Here is a 24,864-nt window from a genome sequence, read left to right as displayed (position 1 = left end):
TTATTTATTTCTGGCTGCGCCGGGTCTTAGTTGTTGGATCCTGCATTGCAGTGCGCATGTTTAGTTGCCCTGAGGCATATGAGGTCTTTGTTCCCTGACTAAGGATCGAACCTGCATCCCCTGCCCTGGAAGGTGGATTCTTAACCCCTGGACCACCAGGAAATTTCCTACTTCCACTCAATTCTATACAAGGGAATGACATTGATCTTAAAGAAACTTTAGCCCTGATTATGCCACAGGCAATACACAGAGAGATTACATATTTTGAGCAAGATCCTGATATAAAATCTGAAGTCCTTAGTTCAATCAGGCTCTCCAAGAACATGCCTGCTTCATTTCGAGGGCCTTCTTTCAGGCACAGATCAATCTACCATGCCTGAATCGGGCACAAAAGGAAGGTCAGTGAGCAAACATATTGGCTGTGCACTGACTCTTCATAGCTGCACCCAGCAGTAACTCACAGGATACGATTACCAGTTTTCTTGTTGTGGGGAGGAGAAGGGATGAAAGACAATATAAACCAAATAAATAATTTAAAATTAAGCTATTATTCAAAACCTAAGGTTAGGGCTGTATTAACAGGAACATGTGCAATTTATTTATCAATTTCTAAAGGTTATAGATATATTTCGAGCTAAGAGGTACAGTACCATCACTTTTAATTCCATCCTTGTGTGTGTGCATGTGTGTGTGAGTGCTAAGTTGCTTCAGTTGTGTCTGACTGTTTGGGACTTTATGGACTGTAGCTAGCCAGGCTCCTACACCCTCAATTTAAAGGAACAATTATGATTCCCATTTCATAGGTGGGAAAACTGAAAGCAAGAGAGGGGAAATAATTTGCTCAGGGTTATATGGCAAGATGAGGCCAACTCCACCAACTCCAGGACCTAAGATTTCTCTAAACAACGAGCTCCCTATAAAGATATGTTTTTCCTAAGTAGCTGGGGTTGGACAAAGCAAATTATTGTGGCAACTGGGCCCTATGCCAGGGAGAAACATTCCTTAAGTGCTATCAAACTAGTGTGTTCCCTGGGAGATTTAGCCATCATTAGTGAAAAGCTTCATTTGCGATATTGTGTGCAGCCCACTGCAGTGGGCTAGAGCAATGCATTATCGCTAACTCAAAGAGATTAATTTAATGGGCAATTATATGCTTCCTGCTTTACAATACTTTCAGGTAACCAACAGCAGTCTGCTTTCTGTAAATGTCAGCTGCCTGCTCTCAGGTACACTATGTTAGTGGGCTTCCCCACTCTCCATCCCACGTCACCACTTTCTCTGAGAAGAACACTCTAAAATTGGCATTCGATGCCTCTGAAATGCCCCTGCAGAGACCGTATTTCCCTTACCGTCCCCTCCCTGTCCTGGCTTCCTTTCTCTCTCTGGCAGCTATGCTTGTTACTACGTGGCTCACAGGTACATCTATACCACCCTGCCCAACCTAAATGAATCTCATGCCTCTTCTGACAAACCTTAGCTCAAATATCACTGATCACCAATAAAGACCAAAACACACAAACAGAAGAACATCTCACCTCTTTCTGCCTTCCTTCACAACATTAAAACAAAGTTTATAATATATATTAATTGCAATAAAATTAATGGTTCCGTAGGTGTTCAGCAAATGCCATAACTCTGGTTTAAACACTAACCCAGGAGACTGGGGTCAGCTGGATATGTCAAGTTCTCTGTGAACTTCATTTAAAAACGCTGTCCCCTAAAAGGCACTGTTTTCTGCTTTCTAGTCTCTGTTCCTCAGTTTCCTAATCTCAAAAATGGGAACAGAATTCCAGTCTGAACAGTTCCAAAGCCTGGCTTTGTCACCAGGCAGTTTTCCTCCCCAGGGTTATAAGCGTTAGAATAGGAGGTTCTGAGTAAATGCAGGCTTATTCTTTTCTCCACTGCACTCTTGTTCCTGTACCAGCCTTCTGCTTTGCAGAGAACTATTTCATTGACTTGCATCAGGTAATGATACAGCAGTGTCAGAAGCTCAATTTAAGCAGGAGAATGGAAGAAGAGAAGATATAGGAGAGGGTTCCTCCTGAAGAAGGCATCTAAGAACATCTAATCTGCAATTAAAGAGCATTGGTAGCAATCTTGCCTTTGAACCCTTTGCTCTCTTTGAGACTCTGGGCAAGATATTTAATCTTCTGTCTGAATTTCCTTGACAGAAAAATGCATACAATAATGGTACCTATTTTCAAAGAGTGATGTGAGAATTAAAAGCATCATGGGGATTACATAATACTTTTTCAGTGTTTAACTAGCTAAATTTACTTTAAGCCTTTGCCACCATGATACACAGCAGTTTCAAGCCTTAGGATAGTTTCAAGAGAGGGGGCTGCTGCTAGCGAAGCTACTTAGCACAGATGTGCTATACAAGCCTAATCTCCTGTTAGTACTTGGGCATCTAGCTGCCAGTTCATGTAATGAGATGTGCCTGTTGATCATGATGGCAAGTTAGATCTATTACCACTGAAATACTTGGGAAATACACACAGTGAAGCATCTCAGCCTTGGTTAAGTGAATCTGACACAAGAGGATAAAGGATGACATCTCCATTCTCATTAAGAGATAACAGATGGACTTTCCTAAAATCCATTTTTTAGCTTAATTTCATTTGCTTAAATCTTTTGTCTAAGAGATGGTGCTCTGAGAGTAATTTTAAATTGTTCTCCCTGGAATGAATATTTCTTTATCTTTATTAGAACCTCCCCCTATGGGGTTCTATTGTCCTGGGTGGTTTTAAATATTCATCTCATCCAAATACAATAAATCTCCCTTTAATATTTTTTTCCAGGACATGATCTGTGGCTTCAGAAGATAAACATTACATGATGCGCTCAATAATAATACCAAGTCAAAATAAGTTTCTAAGCCATTTTCATAGTAATTCCAATATTTCTTAAGTTCTCTGTGATCTCATTGTTTTGAATTCCGTAACTTAATTTTACATCTAAAATTTCTAGATTTATGCCCACCTCAGCTTATATTTTACAGCTAAAATTTACAGTTCTCTTTTATACTTCCAATCTTGTTGGTTTCCCTCCTAGCTCAGTCAGTAAAGAGTCTGACTGCAATGAAGGAGACATGGGTTCAATCCCTGGGTCGGAAAGATCCCCTGGAGAAGGAAATGGCAACCCAGTATTCTTGCCTGAAGAATCCCATGGACAGAGGAGCCTGGCGGACTACAATCCATAGGGTCACAAGAGTTGGACACGACTGAGCGACTAAGCACACACTAGTTGAGACAGTTACATGCAAAAATTAAAAAACAAATGTTTAGCTTTCAATCTCTGAGCAAAAAAAAAAATCAGAAGAAAGATGCAATAAAAAATGAGATAACTCCTACTGATGCCAACAGAATAAGGTAAGTTTGGGTTGCATACTTTTAATTCTATAAGGTTCAAAGAAAAGCTTTGGGTTGCCATATGAACAGAACCATGTCCTGTTTGGTCTCTTTATGGAGCTAACTGTAAACTTAAATCTGGGATATATTTGAGTGGTTTCTCTCAATCCATAAAGGAAAAATTATCTGGTCTATAATCCAGTAATTTTTAATCAATAGATGTTCACTGAAGCAGGTTTGTGGTCACACCATCAACTGCTTTTATCCCCAGTATTCATCACCTTCTTCCTCACCTCTGTGTCATTCCTTATGGATATATCAGCAGATTTCAACTCACCCTTTCATACACAGGTGCCCCTAGAAAGAAAACTCCAAGAGGACCAGATGTTTTTTGCCTGTTTTGATCACCGCTATATCCCCAGTCACTAAAACAGTGCTTGGCAAGAACCAAGGACTCAATAAATAATTACTGAGTGAACGAACAAATGAATGTCTTCCCTGTTGGGCTTGGTACCCTTGTCACCCTAGAGTTAACAGCTCATTACCCTGGAGCATCTGCTTTTGTATCTGTCTTCCTTACTTGTCTGTGATTCCTTGCAAAAGAGTTTTTTGTTTCTGGATTGCCCCTGAAATGTTTCCTAACCACCTATTCTGTATATTCATTTCCTTTTACTCTACAGAATAGACTACATGAAGTCTTATGAACAGGGCCTTCTTAATGAAGGCAGCCAACTCATAAAAAAGAAGTGTCATAGATTTAGGCATATTCAAGTAGGTTATTATGTTCAATATATGAGAAATTATTTTAATGGTAATTATTGCCTTCATACTTTAACAATAACTATGGTCATTTAGGCTGGGGATCCGAGATCTAATGCCTCATGATCTAAGGTGGAGCTGACATAATAAGTGATGTACATAGTAGCTTATGTACGTAGCTAACATAATAGAAATAAAGGGCACAATAAATGTAATGAGCTTGAATTGTCCCAAACCATTCCCCTTTACCTCCGATCCATGGAAAATGCCTTCCATGAAACCAGCCCCTGGTGCCAAAAAGGTTGGAGACCACTGCTTTAGAGCATTTTTATATAGCCTCAAACCAATCTAAATAGATACAGCTTTTCTCAGAGGCTTAAGGTGACATACGGCTTCAACACTGTAAATTATAAATATTTCACATCTAGATGAGGTCAACATTGCTAAGAAATCAAAGCTACCAAATGAGATGCTCAATTTTCTTTATCCCTTAATGTTACAAGGGATTAAACTACTAGCAGAGCAACGTACTAGAGAAGAAAATGGTACTCCTAATAAGGAAAAGCACCCAAGTTTCCAAAGTGCTTCTTTTACATTCCCTATTAAGCTGTTTCTTTGCCTGCTTTGAGGGTGCCAAAAGAAGCATTCTTCACTCTTGAATGGTCACTTTTTCACACAGTGGTTGTGTTTTATTTTTTGAATAAGACTCCATGGAAGACATCACTCCCACATCTCAGAGCAAGGAAAATCCATGCCTTTCCTGAAGGTCTAGATTACTCTTCTTACAGGCAAGTTTATCATGAATCTCAGAGACACTGGCTGTGAAACCAGAGCAGATTTAGAGAGTGCAAAGAGCAGAGCTTAGGGCTCACGTCCTTTACATATGTGTACCCATGAATCTTTTTTACTGTGAACTTTTGTTTCCTTATTCAGATTCCTTCTATCCCAGTTCCCTCAAGAATGTACTGTCATCTCCCTTGAACTTGTATAAACTGTGAAGTCCTTCCATCTCCTTTATGGAAAGAGGATATTCAGATAACATGCAGAATGTCTTTTGTTTGGAAATAAAATGAACATCATGTCCCCTTTGCAAGTTCCATACAATTAAAAAACAAAAACAAAACTGGTGAGGCAAAGTGCAAGTTCTTATAGACAAGAGAGCACTAAATTTCACCACAGAGCTATTGTTTAGAGACTCCACTGAAGTGTCAGTAAGTGCGATCTGAGAAGCTGCGCTCATTAAAAATTGGCAGAAAGACTAACATATGTTATTTTAACAACCCTGGAACCTCCTCTGAAAAAAAATAAAGCTTACATTTTCACATGTAACTTAGGAAAAATTTTATATTGAAGATGTAATTTTAAATAGTCTGTGATTACTGTGTAAGACACATTAATTCTATAAAACAAAACAAAGAAACTATAATCTCATCTCCCCAAAATGATATGTATTGATACTGTAAATTTTCTTTCTATAATTTCTGCATTTATATGTGTATGTGTATATGCATAGCCTAAATATGTGAGCAACAGTTTCTATATTGTATATAATATAAATGTTAGTGTCCATTTAAAGTATGCTCTATAGTTCTTGAATTCTACTTTTACCTACCCTTTTATGCTAAATCTTTCCCATATTTTAATACACAAAACATTGTTTTTAATGGCTGAATAATGGGTATAAGATTCAAGAATGTAAAAATGTAAAAATGTAAAAATGTTTCCTTCCCGCATATATTGCAACCTTTTGGTAATTTACCACAGCATAAGTTATTTCATGTTGAGATGAAGCATTCCAAGTCTCCTTGGAAACAAAAGTTCTAATGCCAAAATATCTAAAAGAAACAGGACCACTCTCGTATGAGCCCCAGGCATAAACTGAAGTCAGGCACACAAGGAAGAAATGAACAAACCCGGGCACTTACTGATTTCGGTAGCAATGATTGTTATGTTGTGCCACACGCTTAATTCTCTGTCCAGCGGTGTTGCAAGCGTTATCTTCCCGTCATCAGCATTAATGTTGAATTGTCTCTCCAGGTCAGTGTGCCGGTCGATGGAAAACCTACAAAACAGACACATCTGTAATCTACTTCAATGTTTATATGATCTATACATTCCACAGCAGACCTTTAGTAATCCTTAGAGAGCCACAGTTGTGAAGCCAAATGAATTGGTAAACTCAATGGCATCCTAATTTGTAAAACAAAATGACCAAATGAGGCACAAGAAACTTAATAATTATTGCCCAAGGAGTCATTAGCTACATATGCAACATGGAGGTCATAAATTGCCATCAGTTTCAATAGGTAACATCTTCAAAAATGGATGCTGATGAAGAGTTAATTGGACAATCCATCACTTTTATTGGACAGCTTATGATAATTAGCAGTTGCCACAAAATACCATATAAAACAATGAACTCAAATCCAAAGGAGGATGATGCTAGACAGCAAATTACTTACGGTGGTTCCAAGGAAGTGTGTATTTGTGTTAAACTTAGATTTGACTGCACAATAGGTGTGTGTTTTTGTTGCTGTTGCTGTTGGTTTGTTATCGTTTTAAGTAAGGTTTATATTTAGGTTTCCTATTCATCTCTGTCCACAGAAATCAGATGTTTTCTGATTCTCTGGCAAATAATTTTTTTAAATTGGTCTAGGTATTTTAGCAGATTTAAAACTTTAATGGGCAGGTTAGTAGTTCTGTTGAGAAAACTTTCGGATAAAGCAGACATTAAGATGCTCTATGTCTGTAGCCAAGTGTTTCTTGGGAACACTATCAAGATCATACAGGAATTGCTTTTTTACCACATTTACTAATATCCTAAGAAACACAAGGCATCATTAGAAAAACTGGTCCACAAATAAGCAGTAGAATACACTAAAACAGGATGAAATGGAGGTTCAAATAAGGATTGCACGTGTATGCTAAGTCACTTCAGTCGTGTCTGACTCTTTGCGACCCTATAGACTATAGCTGCTAGGCTCCTCTGTCCATGGAATACTCCAGGCAAGAATACTGGAGTGGGTTGCCATGCCCTTCTCCACAGGATCTTCCTGACCCAGGGATCAAGCCCACATCTCTCACGTCTGTTGCTTTGGTAGGCAGGTTCTTCACCACTAGTGCCACCTCAAAGAGCCCCCCTAAATTTTTATGGTAAAACCCTAACTCCTACAGTGTGATAGCATTTGGAAATAAGGCCTTTAGGAGGTAATTAGGGTTAGAATAATTCATTAGAATAGGGCTCTCCTGTGGGATTAATGATCTTATTTAAAAAAGAAAAGAAGAAGGGGACATAGGTTGCCTCTTTCTGCTCTCTGCCAAGGAGGAGTCAAGAAGACAACCATGCCAGAAAATGTGCCCTCACCATACAGCGGATCTGCTGGTGCCTTGAACTTGGACTTCCCAGCCTCCAGAAACTGTGAGAAACAGATTTCTGTTGTTTAATACATCCAGTCTAGGATACTCCATATCTACAGAAGCCCAAACTAAGACCAAGGTCATGTGCAATACCATCTAGGAGGAAGAACTGAAGAAACCTTTCATGGTTGAGGGGACCTCCTAAAAAGTATACATGAAATCTATTTATTGGTACCCATTAACACTAAATATGAAACATGCTCCATGGCTATTTGAAGCTAAGCATATTTTCCTTTTTTATGTGTTCTTATGAACATTTATTTTATCAAGAATAAAACTATGCTATTCTAAGAAAAAAAATAAAATTTCCCATAATTTTGCATCTGTAGGTTTGTACTGTTAACATTTTAATGGATTTCATTGCAAACATATATACATGTATTTTATGCTTATCTATTTATGCATATCTACTTATTTGTATCTATATCTAACTCCGGGAAATAGTGAAAGACAGGGAAGCCTGATGTGCTGCAGTCAATGGGGTCACAAAGAATCAGACACAACCTAGCAACTGAACAACAACAACAAAGAGGGGTGGGTAAATGGATGGATAGCGGACAGACAGACATACAGGGATATGGATAACCCCTTGCTCCTTTTAGCTGTATCTTCTCATTAGAAATGGTATGCATACTCCTTATCAGTTCAGTTCAGTCGCTCAGTCATGTCCGACTCTCTGCGACTCCTTATACCAGATGCAATATTAAGAAAAAAGACATTCCTGTAAATCCTCTACACTAATCATAAGCATCATTAAATATTCTGAAATAATATTAAAAAGTGCTTAATTTTACTGACAGGATCTTCTTCTCTGCAACTCAGACAGTAAAGAATCTGCTTTCGATCCAGGAGACCCAGGTTCAGTCCCTGGGTCGGGAAGATCCTCTGGAGAAGGGAATGGCAATCTACTCCAGTATTCTTGCCTGGAGAATCCCATGGACAGAGGAGCCTGGCGGGCTACATTCCATGGGGTCACAAAGGGTCAGACATGACTGAGCTACTAACACTACTAGTACTAATTTTATTGAAAACTGTGTGTTGCTAAATTCCTTGATAAAACCATGTACCAAGAGATCATAACTCCAGGTATAATAAAGACTTAGATATAAAGAAAACAAAGATACTGACTTGCATCTATACACCAGGAATTTATAAAACAATCCCTTGCCTAACCCCCAGGATGATTAGAGAAATTCAGAAAGGATTTAAGAACCTAGTGACATAGCTGAATTAACAGTGCTTGCAAAATAATCCTGAGCATGAGGAAGTAAGTGTTCATTGCAAAACATCTGAATCTGTTGTATTACTGAATAAAAGACTAAAAATCATTATCCTGGGGAACAATGATTGTTGATTAGACCAATGAGGTTCCACGTTTAACTGTCAAATAATAGACAAGTGTTTTGCTCCAGATATCATGAACACTCTGTTAAAAGATCTAAGTGATGTCCAGAGGATTAATTATCACTATCTGCATCATATTCATAAATACACTTTGCATGCATTGCTGGGTTCTAATAATTTTATTATCTCACTGCTGATATTTCACACAGTCATGCATCTGCCAATTTCCCAGAGGCCACAGAAAATGAGGTTGGAAACACACTCCATGGCTATTTGACTGCTGTCCAGTAAATGCCTAGAACTCTGGCCTAGAAGAAGCACTGGGAACAATGACAGAGTTTTGGAAGCTGATGTTTAAAAAAATACGCTGTTTGTGTAATCCTTTATTTAAAACTGTACCATACAACCTTGACACTGAAATAAAGTATATCTCTATTATTTATACATTGTTGTTTCTAGAATAATTAATAAATACACTGAGCCTGTTTCTTTACTGGCCAAATATAATACTCAAATCACAGCTCTGGTTGTGAAGATTAAAAATGAAACATAAATCAGTCTTTGGTAATTAATAAGTGCTGAAGATATGTTCATCATCATCACATCACGATAATAACATCATGTCCCATTAAATGAAACTTGATAAATTTTCCTACTCAGAAGGTGGTAGAGAAGGCCCCTTTCTTACCGCATAAATGTGGAAAAAACATTTGGATGTTATTTAACTCCCATACTCTAAAAGAGACAGGGATGTCCTCAGTGTGTATTCCTGTCTCTTTTAGAGTTATGGGAGTTATGTGAAAGAGACACGTGTACCCCAATGTTCATCGCAGCACTGTTTATAATAGCCAGGACATGGAAGCAACCTAGATGCCCATCAGCAGAGGAATGGATAAGGAAGCTGTGATACATATACACCATGGACTATTACTCAGCCATTAAAAAGAATTCATTTGAATCAGTTCTAATGAGATGGATGAAACTGGAGCCCATTATACAGAGTGAAGTAAGCCAGAAAGATAAAGACCAATACAGTATACTAACGCATATATATGGAATTTAAAAAGATGGTAATGATAACCCTATATGCAATACAGAAAAAGAGACACAGATGTATAGAACAGACTTTTAGACTCTGTGGGAGAAGGTGAGGATGGGATGTTCTGAGAGAATAGCATTGAAAAAAGTATACTATCAAGGGTGAAACAGATCACCAGCCCAGGTTGGATGCATGAGACAAGTGCTCCAGGCTGGTGCACTGGGAAGACCCAGAGGGACGGAATGGGGAGGGAGGCAGGAGGGGGGATCAGGATGGGGAACACATGTAAATCCACGGCTGATTCATGTCAATGTATGGCAAAAAACCACTACAATATTGTAAGGTAATTAGCCTCCAACTAATAAAAATAAATAGGAAAAAATAAATAAAAGAGACAGGGATATTTTTCTCATTTTTTAAAGATTCAGTTCATGACAGATTTTATGGGGTGAGTCATAAGAATTTATAAAATACAGCCCTTTAGTAAGATCAAAGGTAAGACTGTCATAATATTACAAGATTAAACAATGGGAGGAACTTGATGGGAAAAAAAAAACAACTTAGTTTAAAATTCAGTTTAAAGTCTACCTCGACTGTATAAAGAAGCCTCTTGATCCCTTTATAGACAGTTCGCATATTTTATAACCTAGTACACTTCATGGAAAAGGCTGCCCAGAATTGCTAAATAGTTCAAAAATTCAGACTTAGCACAGTCAATAAGCATGCATTAAACACCAAATGTATACCAGGCACAGTGCTAGGTGCCTCTTTCTTTTTGCATCTTTCTCTCTTTGGTGTCTTGTAAAATGAACAAAAGAAAAATCACAGGTGTGATTTCATTGTGTTATTAATCATTTTGTGCCTTTGTTACCTAACCTGTTAAATGGGAATTATAATAAGTTTCCTGAGATGTAGACAAGGTAATACCTATAGAGCACTTATTGCAGTGCTTGGCATATAACAAGTGCTCAATAAATATCTATTGACAATCTCTGATGTTGTCATTACTTATCTGGAAACAGTAGGTTTCTACTGATGAATCCCGGGCCTCTCTTCACATTTAAGCCTGCAGTCCTTTTACTCCTTGCTTCTCTTTCCCTATACCAGTTCATCTGGGTTCTCATATCCATGGAAGCAGAAGCACAGAGGGTATCACGTTAAGTGACAAACCTAAGCCGCAGAGGAGCATGTGGAGGGGCTCTTGCACTTCTAGCATCATTTTAGCGTCCAGTTTTCTACCCCCTTTTCCGACCAAATCTCCATCCCATGAACCAACTGTTCCAAGTTCAAAGCATCATTGGACACATTCACTTTTTATTAATGTTGAATACTATATGAGTGTTTGTTATCATCGTTAAAATTAATTACATTTTAACACAAGTTTGGATTTAAAAAAAAAAACTGCACCCCACATGCCATTTTTAGGAACACTCTCAGAAGATGCTTGCTCCCCACCAATTGCTATGCCACTCCATTGCTAATTGCAAAGATTCAGCTTGCTTTCCTCGGTCCTCTAAGCTGCCACCATCCACTCAGCTACCTCAGTTTCTCCTCTCTCCTCCTGTTCATTCCACTCTATGACACAGCTCCATCAGAATAATAAAGGGAAACCATAGTCAATTATGGGGCTTCCCATGTGGTGCTAGTAGTAAAGAACCCACCTGCCAATGCAGGAGACATAATGAGATGTGAGTTCGATCCCTGGGTCGGGAAGATTCCCTGGAGGAGGGCATTGGCAATCCACTCCAGTATTCCTGCCTGGAGAATCCCCCGGAGAAGCCTGGCGGGCTACAGTCCACAGGGTCACGGAGAGTCAGACACAACTGAAGCAACACGTGCATGCAGACTCAGTTATAAGACTCGGATATAGACTGTTTTCTGACACCAATTAACAGAGAATAATTTCAAAGAGAAACGGAGTGGGTTAAATTAACAGCAAACCCGAAGGAAAGACTTAATTTTTAGAATCCAGTGTACCAGGCAAGTTCTTCAGATGTCATGATTTTGCATCAGTTCAGTTCAGTTCAGTTGCTCAGTCGTGTCCGACTCTTTGTGACCTGTGACCCCATGAACTGCAGCACGACAGGCCTCCCTGTCCAACACCAGCTCCTGGAGTTCACCCAAACCAATGTCCATCAAGTCGGTGATGCCATCCAACCATCTCATCCTCTATCATCCCCTTCTCCTCCTGCCCTCAATCTTTCCCAGGATCAGGGTCTTTTCAAATGAGTCACCTCTTGGCATCAGGTGGTCAAAGTACTGGAGTTTCAGCTTCAACATCAGTCCTTCCAATGAACACCCAGGACTGATCTCCTTTAGGATGGACTGGGTGGATCTCCTTGCAGTCCAAGGGACTCTCAAGAGTCTTCTCCAACACTGCAGTTCAAAAGCATCAATTCTGTGCTCAGCTTTCTTTATAGTCCAACTCTCACATCCATACATGACCACTGGAAAAACCACAGCCTTGACTAGACAGACTTTTGTTGGCAAAGTAATGTCTCTGCTTTTTAATATGCGGTCTAGGTTGGTCATAACTTTCCTTCCAAGGAGTAAGTGTCTTTTAATTTCATGGCTGCAGTCACCATCTGCAGTGATTTTGGAGTCCCCAAAAATAAAGCCAGCCACTGTTTCCCCATCTATTTGCCATGAAGTGACGGGACCAGATGCCATGATCTTAGTTTTCTGAATGTTGAGCTTTAAGCCAACTTTTTCACTCTCCTCTTTCACTTTCATCAAGAGGCTCTTTAGTTCTTCTTCACTTTCTGCCATAAGGATGGTATCATCTGCATATTTGATGCATATCAGATGCATATCATCTGCATTTCTCCCAGCAATCTTGATTCCAGCTTGTGCTTCTTCCAGCCCAGCGTTTCTCATGATGTACTCTGCATATAAGTTAAATAAGCAGGGTGACAATATACAGCCTTGATGTACTCCTTTTCCTATTTGGAACCAGTCTGTTGTTCCATGTCCAGTTCTAGCTGTTGCTTCCTGATCTGCATACAGGTTTCTCAAGAGAAACAGAAGAACTGTACAAAAAAGATCTTTACGACCCAGATAATCACAGTGGTGTGATCACTCACCTAGAGCCAGATATCCTGGAATGTGAAGTCAAGTGGGCCTTAGGAAGCATCACTACAAACAAAGCTAGTGGAGGTGATGGAATCCCAGTTGAGCTATTTCAAATCCTGAAAGATGATGCTGTGAAAGTGCAGCACTCAATATGTCAGCAAATTTGGAAAACTCAGCAGTGGCCACAGGACTGGATAAGGTCAGTTTTCGTTCCAATCCCAAAGAAAGGCAATCCCAAAGAATGCTCAAACTACTGCACAATTGCACTCATCTCACACGCTAGAAAAATAATGCTTAAAATTCTTCAAGCCAGGCTTCAACAGTACTTAAACCGTGAACTTCCAGATGTTCAAGCTGGTTTTAGAAAAGGCAGAGGAACCAGTGATCAAATTGCCAACATCTACTGGATCATCAAACAAGCAAGAGTTCCAGAAAAATATCTATTTCTGCTTTATTGACTATGCCAAAGCCTTTGACTGTGTGGATCACAATAAACTGATTTTGCATAAATGTCTCAGAACTAGAAGTAAGCCACACTGTTTTCTAGGATTCCCAGTATCTATCTGAATAGCAGCAGATAAAGTGGAAGAAACATAGAAACCAGACAACCTCTGGGGGAATCTCACCTGTGAGATCTCACTGAAACAGTGTAATTGGTCATAATCTCATAGGCTCATCTATAAATAGGAGAAAGGATCTATTAATACTTCACAGAATGGTTCTCTGCAATAAATGAATGAATACATGACTCAGATACAGCAAAGTAATTGGTTAATTAATAGGCAATTCTTTAAGCCCAGAATGTGAAAATGAATAACTAGAAATGCATGCATGCATGCTAAGTCGCTTCACTAGAAATAGAAAGATATAAATAAAAACGACCATTCACATCCTTTAGTAGTTTCCCAAGTGACACTAGAAAAATATTTCAAATCTCTTCATGTGCATGAGTGCGTGCTAATTCGTGTCTGACTCTGTGCGACTCTGTGGACGGCAGCCTGCCAGGCTCGTCTATCCATGGGATTCTCCAGGTAAGAATGCTGGAGTGTGCTGCCATGCTGTCTTCCAGGGGATCTTCCTGAGCCAGGGGTCCAAACCACATCTCACATGCCCAGCATTGGCAGGCAATTTCTTTACCACTAGCACTACTTGGGAAGCCCGATCCCTTCATAGTGTTCGTCTATACCGGTCATCACCTTTTTCAAAATAGACTTGTGAGGCTGTCACGGCTAACGCCATGACAGGCAGCCTAGACTAGGAGGAGGCCTGGTTTCCCAGGGTAACATAATTATCAGGCCTCCTGGAGCTAGCCAATCAACATACGTCTAGCAAGAAAAAAGGGAACCTATCAGGGGAAAGCTGAAAGCCCCAAGTTGGGCCAACAAAAATTGCCTAGCAACTGTGTAACCAATCCGCTTGCGCCAACTACCTGCTGCTTTTTTTGACCTAATAAATACCCGCGAGAACTGGGGCTTGGGGCCTTTTGTCCTCACACCCTTGGTGAGGGCGGGAGGCCCTGGCCTGAGTCAGTAATAAATTCCCCTATCGCAAGTTGCATTGTTTCGAGGAGTCTTCTTTCCCGACTAGGGACTCGGACTATGGGCAGAACAGACTCTGAGCTGAAGAGGCCATACTGGGTTTCTTTCCTTAGTGCTCATCCACAAGGAGCCTTCGGGACCTGGCCCGAGTCTTCACTGATCTTCTCTTCCTTAAGTTTGTCCTTCCTATTATTCTACAATTAAGCATTTGCTGGACTTTTGCTCTTCAAAACAAGAAGAGAATGTTTGAGTCTTACTTCACATTGGTTGGAATTTTGTACTACAGTTATTCCATAACTCACTGTTGGAAAGATGTGTAAGCGTTTTTCGAGCATGGGTGGTCATTATGCAGGAAACATGGTGCCAAAGAAGTATGAGAAAAGGAGTAGATGGGATAAGAACAGAAGAAAAAAGAATGAATTTGGTTCCCACTGTATCTACAGAAAAGTTCAATGTCTTCTAATTCACATCTTAAAAGTCATAGGGTTTGCATTTCCAGTATTGAAGTCATTTTAATTTCTTTTTTTAATCACAAATTTATTAACAGAGTTCTACATTATATAAATTCTGCGCTGACTCGAACATTTCTCTGAATACTTTCAGGGTTTTAAAAATTATTAATTTTTTAAAAATTAAATTATTTATTTTAATTGGAGGCTAATTACTTTAAGATATTGTGGTGGTTTTTGCCATATATCAACAGGAGTCAGCCACGGGTGTACACATGTCCCATCATCCTGAACCCTGAAGTCTTCATTTTATTTTCTTGAAAATACACAGCTGTTGGATTTGCTGTTCTTTTACAGATTTACTTAAGATGTCTTTGAGACAACAGAATTCATTCAAAGAGACCAGAATATATTTTGGAGAGTCATCTTGCCACAATAAGAAGAAAGTTATTAACACAGTAGGGCATGGTATGTGAGAAAACAGGCTCCTTGGACCACGTTATTAATAACGCCAATCCTAATGATGGCAATTTTGCAAACAGACATTCTCATTCTATAACAATGAAGATGGTTTAGAAACTGCATCACCCGTGATAATCAATATTCTCAGACACCCTATTTCAACTTTCCCATTTTATTCCAACAACTATCCTGGTTTGCTTCAATGCTAATATTCATCTAACCTATAGTAGTATGTCTTAGAAATGAATGCTAACGACTTCATCATTGTACTTTGCGAAGTTAAGGCTACAGATGCGAGGAAATTCCTACCTAGATGCTTAGCACTCTGTTGGGGACCTAATTTAACCTGCTGCGCTCTGACCATGAGCACAAACTTTGTCACCAGTCAATCAAGAGTAGTTCGCAGAGGTCAGATGTTAATATTAAAAGATATCACTATTGCAGTGGTTGAGAATAGGTCAAAATGGGCAACTGGATATTACTATATTGGAAAATAGCACCCTTTCTGCATTGCTGCAATATACTACTTTTACCTGAATCATATGTTTTACTCAATTATCAGCCTAACTATTTACATTTCATACCAACATTTGGCACAAAATCCTGTATCTTGTTTGTGTGTGTATAAGACAGATTTTACTGTCAACATAGAAATATTATATGTGTATATACAGTCATTCATTTGTTCATTTAAAGCATCTCCTACTCCCTCTTCCCAACCTTGCCCCTATATGACACACCTACAGAGACCCCCTGTCCCTGCTGAATTTCTGTTTCTTGTTTGCAATAAAGAACATCAAACTCTGATAATATCAGGAATATTTTAAGGATGATCAGCACCAAGCTTCCAATATCAAGGAGCCTTTTTCACTCGTGGCTTGTGTCAGAAAGGAAGAATGTAAATTAAAGTCTGGAAGGTACATGAGAAGCTACACCAGTTATCTTAATAATCAGATAAAGGTAAATAATTTTCTTTCAAAAGTTACTCTGGACTATATTATTACTAATATACTATTTGTGAAACACCTGATGGTTTTTCAAGAGAAAGACCCTTTTCTTTCTAATGTCTCCTCTAGGCCAATTTATATTTCTATCCTTAGTTTCTTCATCTGAAAAATGAGAACAATAGGACTGCCTTCTTTTAAAGTTTAGGGTTAGTCCCCTTAGGTAATGCATTCTAAATTTGCTTTTGCTTTTTTTTTTTTAATAGATTGTTGTTGTGGATCATTTTTAAAGTCTATATTGACTTTGTTACAATACTGCTTCTGTTTTATGTTTTGGTTTTTTGGCCACAAGGCATGTGGGATGTTAGCTTCCCGATCCCTGATCAAAGCTGCACCCCCTGCAATGGAAGGCAAAGTCTTAACCACTGAACTGCTAGGGATGTCCTCCTTTTGCTTTTTAAATGCGGATTCACACTGAATATTTATCATTATTTCTAGTTAGACACTCTGACAAATGTCTAGGTATTTTTAAACAACAACAATGATGTATTTGATGTTATTGTTTAGTCACCAAGGTGTGTTGGACTCTTCATGACCCCATGGACTGCAGACAGCAGGCCTCCCTGTCTGTCAAAGGATGAAGTATATCCACCTACAACAATCATCCTCAGATACCTTCACGTACTTAGGGTCACAAATAGAAATCTCAGATGCTAAATCTGTTGGTTCAGAGGACATCCCATTTTCTGAGCATGTGCTTTGTTTTATAGTTTGCTTCACTCATACCTTGAAAAGATAGCATCATAAAGCCAAAGTCCCATGTGTAAACTTCTGCAGTCACAAGACCAAAATTAGTGAGTCCCAGATAAAATCTAATTCATAATTAATTCTTTAATATTTATATAATATCTTCAGAGAAATCCTAATTTTCTCCCTGAGTCATCAAAATAATCATTTATCACTGAGAACTCTAAATCCGATATGATGACCAAAATATGAAAAAAAACTGAATGCTTTACATTTAAAAGATTAATGTAAAATTTTCATTTTTTATTTAATTCAATAAAGGCTTAGTGACTGCTTCTTTTGGTCAAGTATGATGCTAAATGCTTGAACAAAGCCTCCTCTCAGACACACTGGTTGTGTTTTTCTCATTACTTACAATGAAAAATGGCAAGCACTGTAATAAGGTCATTGTTATACTGCAGCTAGAAGGGGTCCCTAGATGTACCTGGAAAGGGGAGGGTGGTCAAAGATGACACCACGATGCGGCAGCATCTGTTTGGGGACAGGAAGAATGAGTAGGGCTTTTCCAGGTAGAGTATGTAGGGAGAGCATCCCCAGCAGAAAGGAGTACATGAAGAAAATCTTGGGTTTGTTTAGGAAATGGTAGAATTAAGGACCAGGCTAGGCGTGGTGAGAGCTAAGGTCTGACAGATGAGCAACCTGTCATTTCATTCCCACCCTTCCTTTCATCTTATCCCTTCCATCCCTCTTTCCTTCACTCTTTACTGAGTGTTTCTTATATGCAAGGCATTGTGTTAGTTGCCAAAGCAGACATGGCCTTGCTTTCATGTAACTGAGTTTACGTGTAGAGAAAGACAATGAAAGGAAATGAGATTTGTAAAGCTTACAGTGATGTATTCATGAAAAAGAAAAGGGATGAGATGTATAAAATATTACTAAAATACTCCTATCAAAAGGAACAGCGAATATGAAAGGTCAGAGTTAGGAAGATGTTCAGTATTTTCAAAGACTGTAACAAATGACAGTATTGTTGAAATTCAGGATTCAGTGCAGGGAGGGCATCAGGAAGGACCGTGGAAACCGTGTTGAAGAATTAAGTTTTTTCACTTGCAGGAAATGGGGAGCCACTTGAACAAAATACAGGAGAATGACATGATCTAAACCACAGCTGGATCCCAAAGAACTTTCTGGATTGTACAAATGTGCTTTGTCCAAGATGCTGAGCACTAGCTCTCTGTGGCTATGTAGCCCTTTAAATCTAGCTAGTGTGACTGAGAAATTGAAATCGTGGTTATATTTAATTTAAATTCATTTTATTTCCATCAAAGAGCCACATGTGGCTAGTGGCTACCATATCAGCACAGATCTAAACTGAGTTAGAGATCACTGGGGCAGCCGTGTGGGTATCAAAGGGCAGGAAGCAAGCAACCGGGGCTGCTGGAAGTGCTCACCTTAAAGGGGGCAGTGTTTGGGACCCCCGGTGGTCCAGAGGCTAAGAATCTGCTTCTGCAGGGGGCCTGGTTCTATTCCTGGTTGGGGAACTAAGATCCCTGCAAGGCATGGTGCAGCCAAAAAAAAGGGGGGGGGAGGGCAAATATGATGGTGTTTGAGCTTAGTAACTAAAATAAACAGGACATGGTGATTATTTGGATATAGGAAATAAAGGACATTACGGAATTTTGAAGCAACAGCCTTGTGGAAGGCTCATAACCCTCTTCTATTCATTTACATTGCTTTGGAATTAGATAATTCTCTTTCTTTTGTCTCCTTTGAGCCATATTTATCTAGTTAATCACAAGATACACCAAACTGGTCAAACAGTTCACATAAAGATGAGCAAAATATGGACTTCCCTGGTGATACAGTGGATAGTAATCTGCCTGTGATTGCAGGGGACACGGGTTCCGTCCTTGGTCTGGGAAGACTGTGTGCCATGACTACTGAAATCCAAGCATGCTAGGACCTCAGAGTCACTGCTCCTGAAGCCCTGTGCCTACAGCCTGTACCCTGAAACAAGAGACGCCCATGCACCCCGACAGAGTCCCACTTGCAGCAACTAGAAAAAACCTGAGCAAAGCAATGAAGACCCAGTGCAACCAAAAAGAATTAAATACACAAATTATCCAAAGAAAAAAAAAAGAAAGAGAATGAAACCCTAAAAGCAGCCAATTGAAAAAGGACATTACATTAAAAAAAAAAAACAAAAAAAACAGCAAAATGTAATTAAATCTTTCCAGAAATGGTATCTGTAGCTTATAGCAGGTATCTGATATTTCCCTCTGGTGTGTCTTTTTATGATGGGAGATTAGGAGTTGTGAGGATAAAATCTTTTACACCCATGATAACCTTGATTCTCACTGTTCACCCTCAGGTCACAGGAATCCCAACAACTCCCATAAATCTCAAGAGGCTCACAACGACCCAAGGCTGACAGGGGACAGCTAGCAGTGAAGAGTAGCTTTTAACTCACTCGGTTACCTGCTTGGGGTCGTCAATCAGGCCAATAATGACTTTTCCCTATATGAAAGAATATGCAAAGTTGATGAATGTTACATGGACAATAAGGAAGAGATGGTGTGAGATGGAAATACATCATTGTGTAGCTGTATGGATCATGAGACCATACCCAGAATTGAGATTTGATAATATATTTCATGTATTCATCATGTATTTATCATGGCCTTCCTAACTTTTGGCCTGTCTGCTAAGCCCTGTATATTAATTGCTTAGTTAATCCTCCTTTTACTTATGTAGCTCACATAAGTTGTTATGACTCTCAATGCTTCGAGGCATAAAATGAGGGTAATATACATTTTTACCCAGCCACAAAGTTAGTGAGATAATAAGTGTGATCTCCTGACCATAATATCTGACACTTAATCAATTTTTAGTCAGTGTTGAATAGCTGTCAGAATTGTGGTATTTGATTTTACGTTTGTCCAATTTTTGTCAGAACCATTAATTATATAGAAAAATATGTATTTATGGAAAACACTGTACACCCAAGAAATAAGAGTAGTGCATATAAAAGTAGGTTTTTTGAAAATTTCCTAAAGTTATTTATATACACTTAAAAATTGTAATTGGACATTAAGACTCAGTAAGTGCTAAGGTCTTATGGTAAGTGCTAGGAAGTAAGAGGTGAACAAGATGTAGTCTGTTGGGACTCCCCTGGTGGTCCAGTGGTTAAGACTTGACCTTCCAATGCAGGGGGTGCAGGTTTGATCCCTGATCTTGGAAATGAGATCCCACATGACTCAAGGCCAAACAACCAAAACAAAAGAGAAGCAAAGTTGTAACATGCTCAATAAAGACTTTAAAAATGGTCCACATTAAAAGAAAAACAACTTAAAAAGATGCATCCTATTAACTCTTTAAGAAATGGAAGTGCATTTAGACTGAAATAACTTGTTTACTTGCTATCGCAACAAAAATAACATAGGCACACCATTCCTATATTCAGCCAGATAACATCTTTCTAGGAGGTCAAAAGTAGTTTTTACCAAAAATGTGCATCCCTAAAACACACTGCCTGACCACATGCTCTAATCTAGTCCTATGCTTTCATGCAAGTGCAAAGCCTAATATCACATGCTTGATGTTTAATAAACGTGCTCCAAACATGTTTCTGCTTTCTCCAGTGTAGATCCCATCCTCCAACTAAGCCATCCCATGGGCTCTGCTCCCTTTCTACATTTGTTCTGCAGTTTCACATCCTTGGTTTTAAAGGACATTTAGATCTTGTGCTGTCCTTTGCACCATTAAATACATCTTTCATAACTCTGAACCTTCTTAAGGACTTCCATAAACTTTATTTTCATTTACCATGAAGCTATTCATACATACCTCAGTTGACTATCCCAAACTTGACTTGTACCGTGAGGCCCATTTATAGGTATTTCAGCTAAATCTATTCCACTGGCCAACAAACTGACTTCAAACACACAGAAGAGAACTAATAAACATCTGATAGATGGATGGAAATGGCATTTCTCCGTCTTTTAACACGTTCTCTTATTAAATATGCAATATTACATTTTCCTCTGCAACACTAAGTCAAATCTGATTGTCCTTTATCAAAAGCAAGGTTGTATAATACATTGTGTCAAATCAGAATGTAGAAATATAAGGAAAACTAAAGGCTTTGTTGAAATGACTCCCATAAATATTTGAACATCAGATAAGAGTGTCAATCTCCCTTTGCTGGGATGCAAAATAGGGGATTTATTTTGCCTTATGAGTATAATAATGTTAGATAACACAGCTCAGCCTATACAAGCAGCTTTGTTTCTTTCAGAATATAAATGTTATTATTAAGTTTTGTTCCCTAGAGGGTACAGAGACTTCACCAGTCAGAAAAAAATAAAAACATTTTAAACCCCAGATAAGCACTTTCCCCAATTTTTCCCCTCTTTCAAACTTCTTATGCTTTTTTAAAGCACCCTAGATCACTTGTTTTAAAATAGTTTATTAATATGTGAAGCTTGATTTTTTTTATTATTATTATTATTAATCAGGTTTACTGTACCATGCTGGAAAGAGTTCAGCTGAATCAATTTGCTGCTTTAGAGCCTGCATCTCAAAATGTAGAACAGATCTATATTTGCCACCACACCATAGTGTGGTGGTTGCATGTGACTTTGGAGCTAGGTGGCTAGCAGGGTGAAGTTAGTCAAATTACTCCATCAGTAAAGACATTCGCTGCACTTGTCCTGGATGGATGTGAAGATGCAGGGCAGGTGCCCCTTTAAGGAAGGACACCAGAGCTATAGGAGAGCAGTCAGGGGAAACCCTCTAAATATCAGCTCCTTAGAATCTGCCTCATTTTCAGAGATTGCCCTATGTTACCTGGAGATTAAGCCACAGAGGGATAAAGACACTACCAATTTGGCAGGACATAGGACTCCTCCGATGATCGACACACATCCCATTGGATGAGGTCAAGGCTTTGCCAGGCCTGCACTGCAGGTTAAGCGCGCCCCCTGCCCGCCTGTTTCTATCCCCTCCCAGTCACAGGTGCTGCTCTCTAACAAACAGCTTGTACATCAAATGCCATCTACTTCCAGGGAAAACAACCTGTAACCCATGTTTTTAATGGGAATATGGGAATTAGAATACAGGTAATTCACAGAGTTCATGTAATATAAGATAAATGAGATACCCGTGAAGGGCACTGTACTAAAACACTAAACAGGCATGACTAAAGGTCCACAAGATACTTCCAGTATGACTCATTAAATATCTACTCTCGTATTGGAGAATAGTTTATCAAACATGCTCCAGCAAATCTATTCCAAGTGAATTTCTATTTCATGTCACCTCATGTTTTCAGAGAGAGAGAAATGCTGCTGGGATCAGAGGTTTTGCCAAGACACTGAAATGCAGAGACTAATTTGGTTAAGACAATCACCAGCCTCGATTCTAAAAACCACTGTATTGAAATCATCACTGAGGTCTAGAGAATGGAAGGGGCAGGTAGAAAAATCAGGTATCATGAGAAATTCATGCAAGAAACAAATATATTCCCCACTCCAAGCGAGGAAGCATCCAGGTCTTTTTCATGATGCACTTTCACAGTCTGTATGATAGGTATTGGCTCCCCCGGTGACTCAGCAGTAAAGAATTTGCCTGCCATGCAGGAGATGAGGGTTCCGTTCCTAGGTTGGGAAGATCCCCTGGAGGAGGACATGGCAACCCACTCCAGTATTCTTGCCTGGAGAATCCCATGGACGGAGGAGCCTGTGGGCATGGGTCCATGGGTTGCAGAGTCGGACTTGACTGTAGCGACTGAGCACACGGGCATGACAGTCATGGTGATTTCTCCAAAAGCGATGCTGCTGCTGCTACATGAAGCCAGTTTTGTCCGGGAGACTCAAATAAGCGCACACTGTCAGGGGCCCCATAGAACTAACCTCCGGAGGGTTCTAAGGCAAGCACAGAGGATGTCAACTCCATTATAGACAACTGGATTCTAATACAAAGAATTTCTTTGACTACAACAGATTTTTTTTTAAAGTATGTTTTTTAATCCTCTCTCTATGGAGTTTTCTAGACAGAATAAGATCCAGAAATTATGTGAGAATCAACTATTAAAATTACTGATGAAAAGCCCAAGCTCTTACCAGTATACCACAGGAGATGACAAACTCTTTTGTAAAGTAAATATCTTAGGCTTTGCAGGTCATACTGTCTCTGTTACAATGACTCCACTGCAGTTCTTGGGCATAAAAAAATGAGCGTGGCTGCATTCCAATAAAACTTAAAAAAAAAGTGGGGAGCCAGATTCGGGACACAGGCTATAGTTGACTGACTTCTGGCCTCATGTAGTAGAATTTAAATTATTTACTCATGGAACATCCCCCCACCCACCTTAAGAAGGGTCAGTGGAAAGGAAAGGGGGCAATTTTATATATTATAATAACATATAGACATGTATTCTCTTAAGAAATAGATATAAGTGTCATGATAGTTGCAATGCCAGAGGATGGATTAGAATCTAGAGCTCGGACCAGCACAGAAGCCTGAGTGTCCTTTACCTCAGATGCTTGATTCTCTACAGAAAGTTCAAAGATTAAATCTCTTCTTAAAGAGTGCAAGGCACCTGTGCCAATTAACTTATCTATGAAATCCTAGTGCAAATAAACTGGAGTTCGCATTGATCTGGTCACACTGTCTTTAGTCCTAGTGATGCTCCTTAGAGCACAGCTAGGGAGATGCTGCTCTTGGAGAAAAGTGGTATATATCTATTTTTCAAATTTAACAGGCATAAATGCACTTTAAATTATAAAGAAATGTTTTGCTAAACATTGGTTTGCAGCCTCTGTATGGCAAATTTACAGGAAGATGCAATTTTGAACCAACTGCAAGTGAAGATGCTATTTAGAGTCACTAATAATGAAATAAACCCCTTAGTTATGAATCAGTTATTATATTTCACTGAACTCCAACTGTTTCTTTCTCACTGTTTAATTTCACTCTAGCTTTTGTTATTATGCCTAAAGAAACCATTTTAACATTTCCTCGCATGCACTTCGAGTATCAAAAATTCCATCTACAAGTTTTCAGCCTTTTGGCTCTAATTGCTCTACTGGTTGCTCTAACTGCTTTAATAAATAATATTATCTGAGTTCTGCTAGTCCCAGAATTCTAAAGTCACTGCATCACACATTATTTATTATTCCTTTAAGGGGAAAAGGGAGCCTTTTTTCTACCCAAAGCTCCTCTTTATAGTGAGAGAGAAAGAAGAGGGAGGGAGGAAGGTACAGAACAAAAAATGAGAGAAAAGAATATACACACAGTTCACTCTCTAGATTAATACTAGGTTCTCTAGAGTGTGAGATATTTCCACTTCAGCATCATTGAGTATCTGTGGTTCCTTCTATTGCAATTCCTTAGAAAACTATGAAACCTCTTCTTCTATGTGAGCCTAAAAATAATCTAGTTTTGCTTATCATTTTCAGATCACATTAAAGGTTAGATAATTGTGAAAGACTTGAATTTAACACAGCCATGTAACTCGTTTCCTTACTATAGAACAATGTCCATGAGGGCAGAGGCTCTGTCTCTATAGAAGTCCCTTAAGAAACCATGTGTTTCTGTATATCTATATCTAAACCATAGATATAGATATGTGGGTACCATACCATATGTGACATATATATATATATCATAAGTGCTATATTTATGCATACATATATGTGTATATCTAGTAATGTGAATGAATGGGTGACCATGTGACTAAAT

At 39.0% G+C, this 24,864-nt stretch overlaps 1 protein-coding gene across 1 annotated transcript in view; it reads right to left on the bottom strand.

Annotated features, from left to right (window-relative positions):
• Positions 1-24,864, bottom strand: part of CDH8 (cadherin 8) — a 390,162-nt gene that overhangs the window by 118,645 nt on the left and 246,653 nt on the right. Inside the window, exon 8 of the mRNA XM_020902626.2 lies at positions 6,035-6,171. Coding sequence (XP_020758285.1) covers positions 6,035-6,171 — 137 coding nt within the window. The remainder of the gene's footprint in view (positions 1-6,034; positions 6,172-24,864) is intronic.

This window comes from Odocoileus virginianus, chromosome 20 (genome assembly GCF_023699985.2).
Source record: "Odocoileus virginianus isolate 20LAN1187 ecotype Illinois chromosome 20, Ovbor_1.2, whole genome shotgun sequence".
NCBI classification, from domain to species: Eukaryota; Metazoa; Chordata; class Mammalia; order Artiodactyla; family Cervidae; genus Odocoileus; species Odocoileus virginianus.
This window is presented reverse-complemented; position numbering and strand designations above follow the sequence as displayed.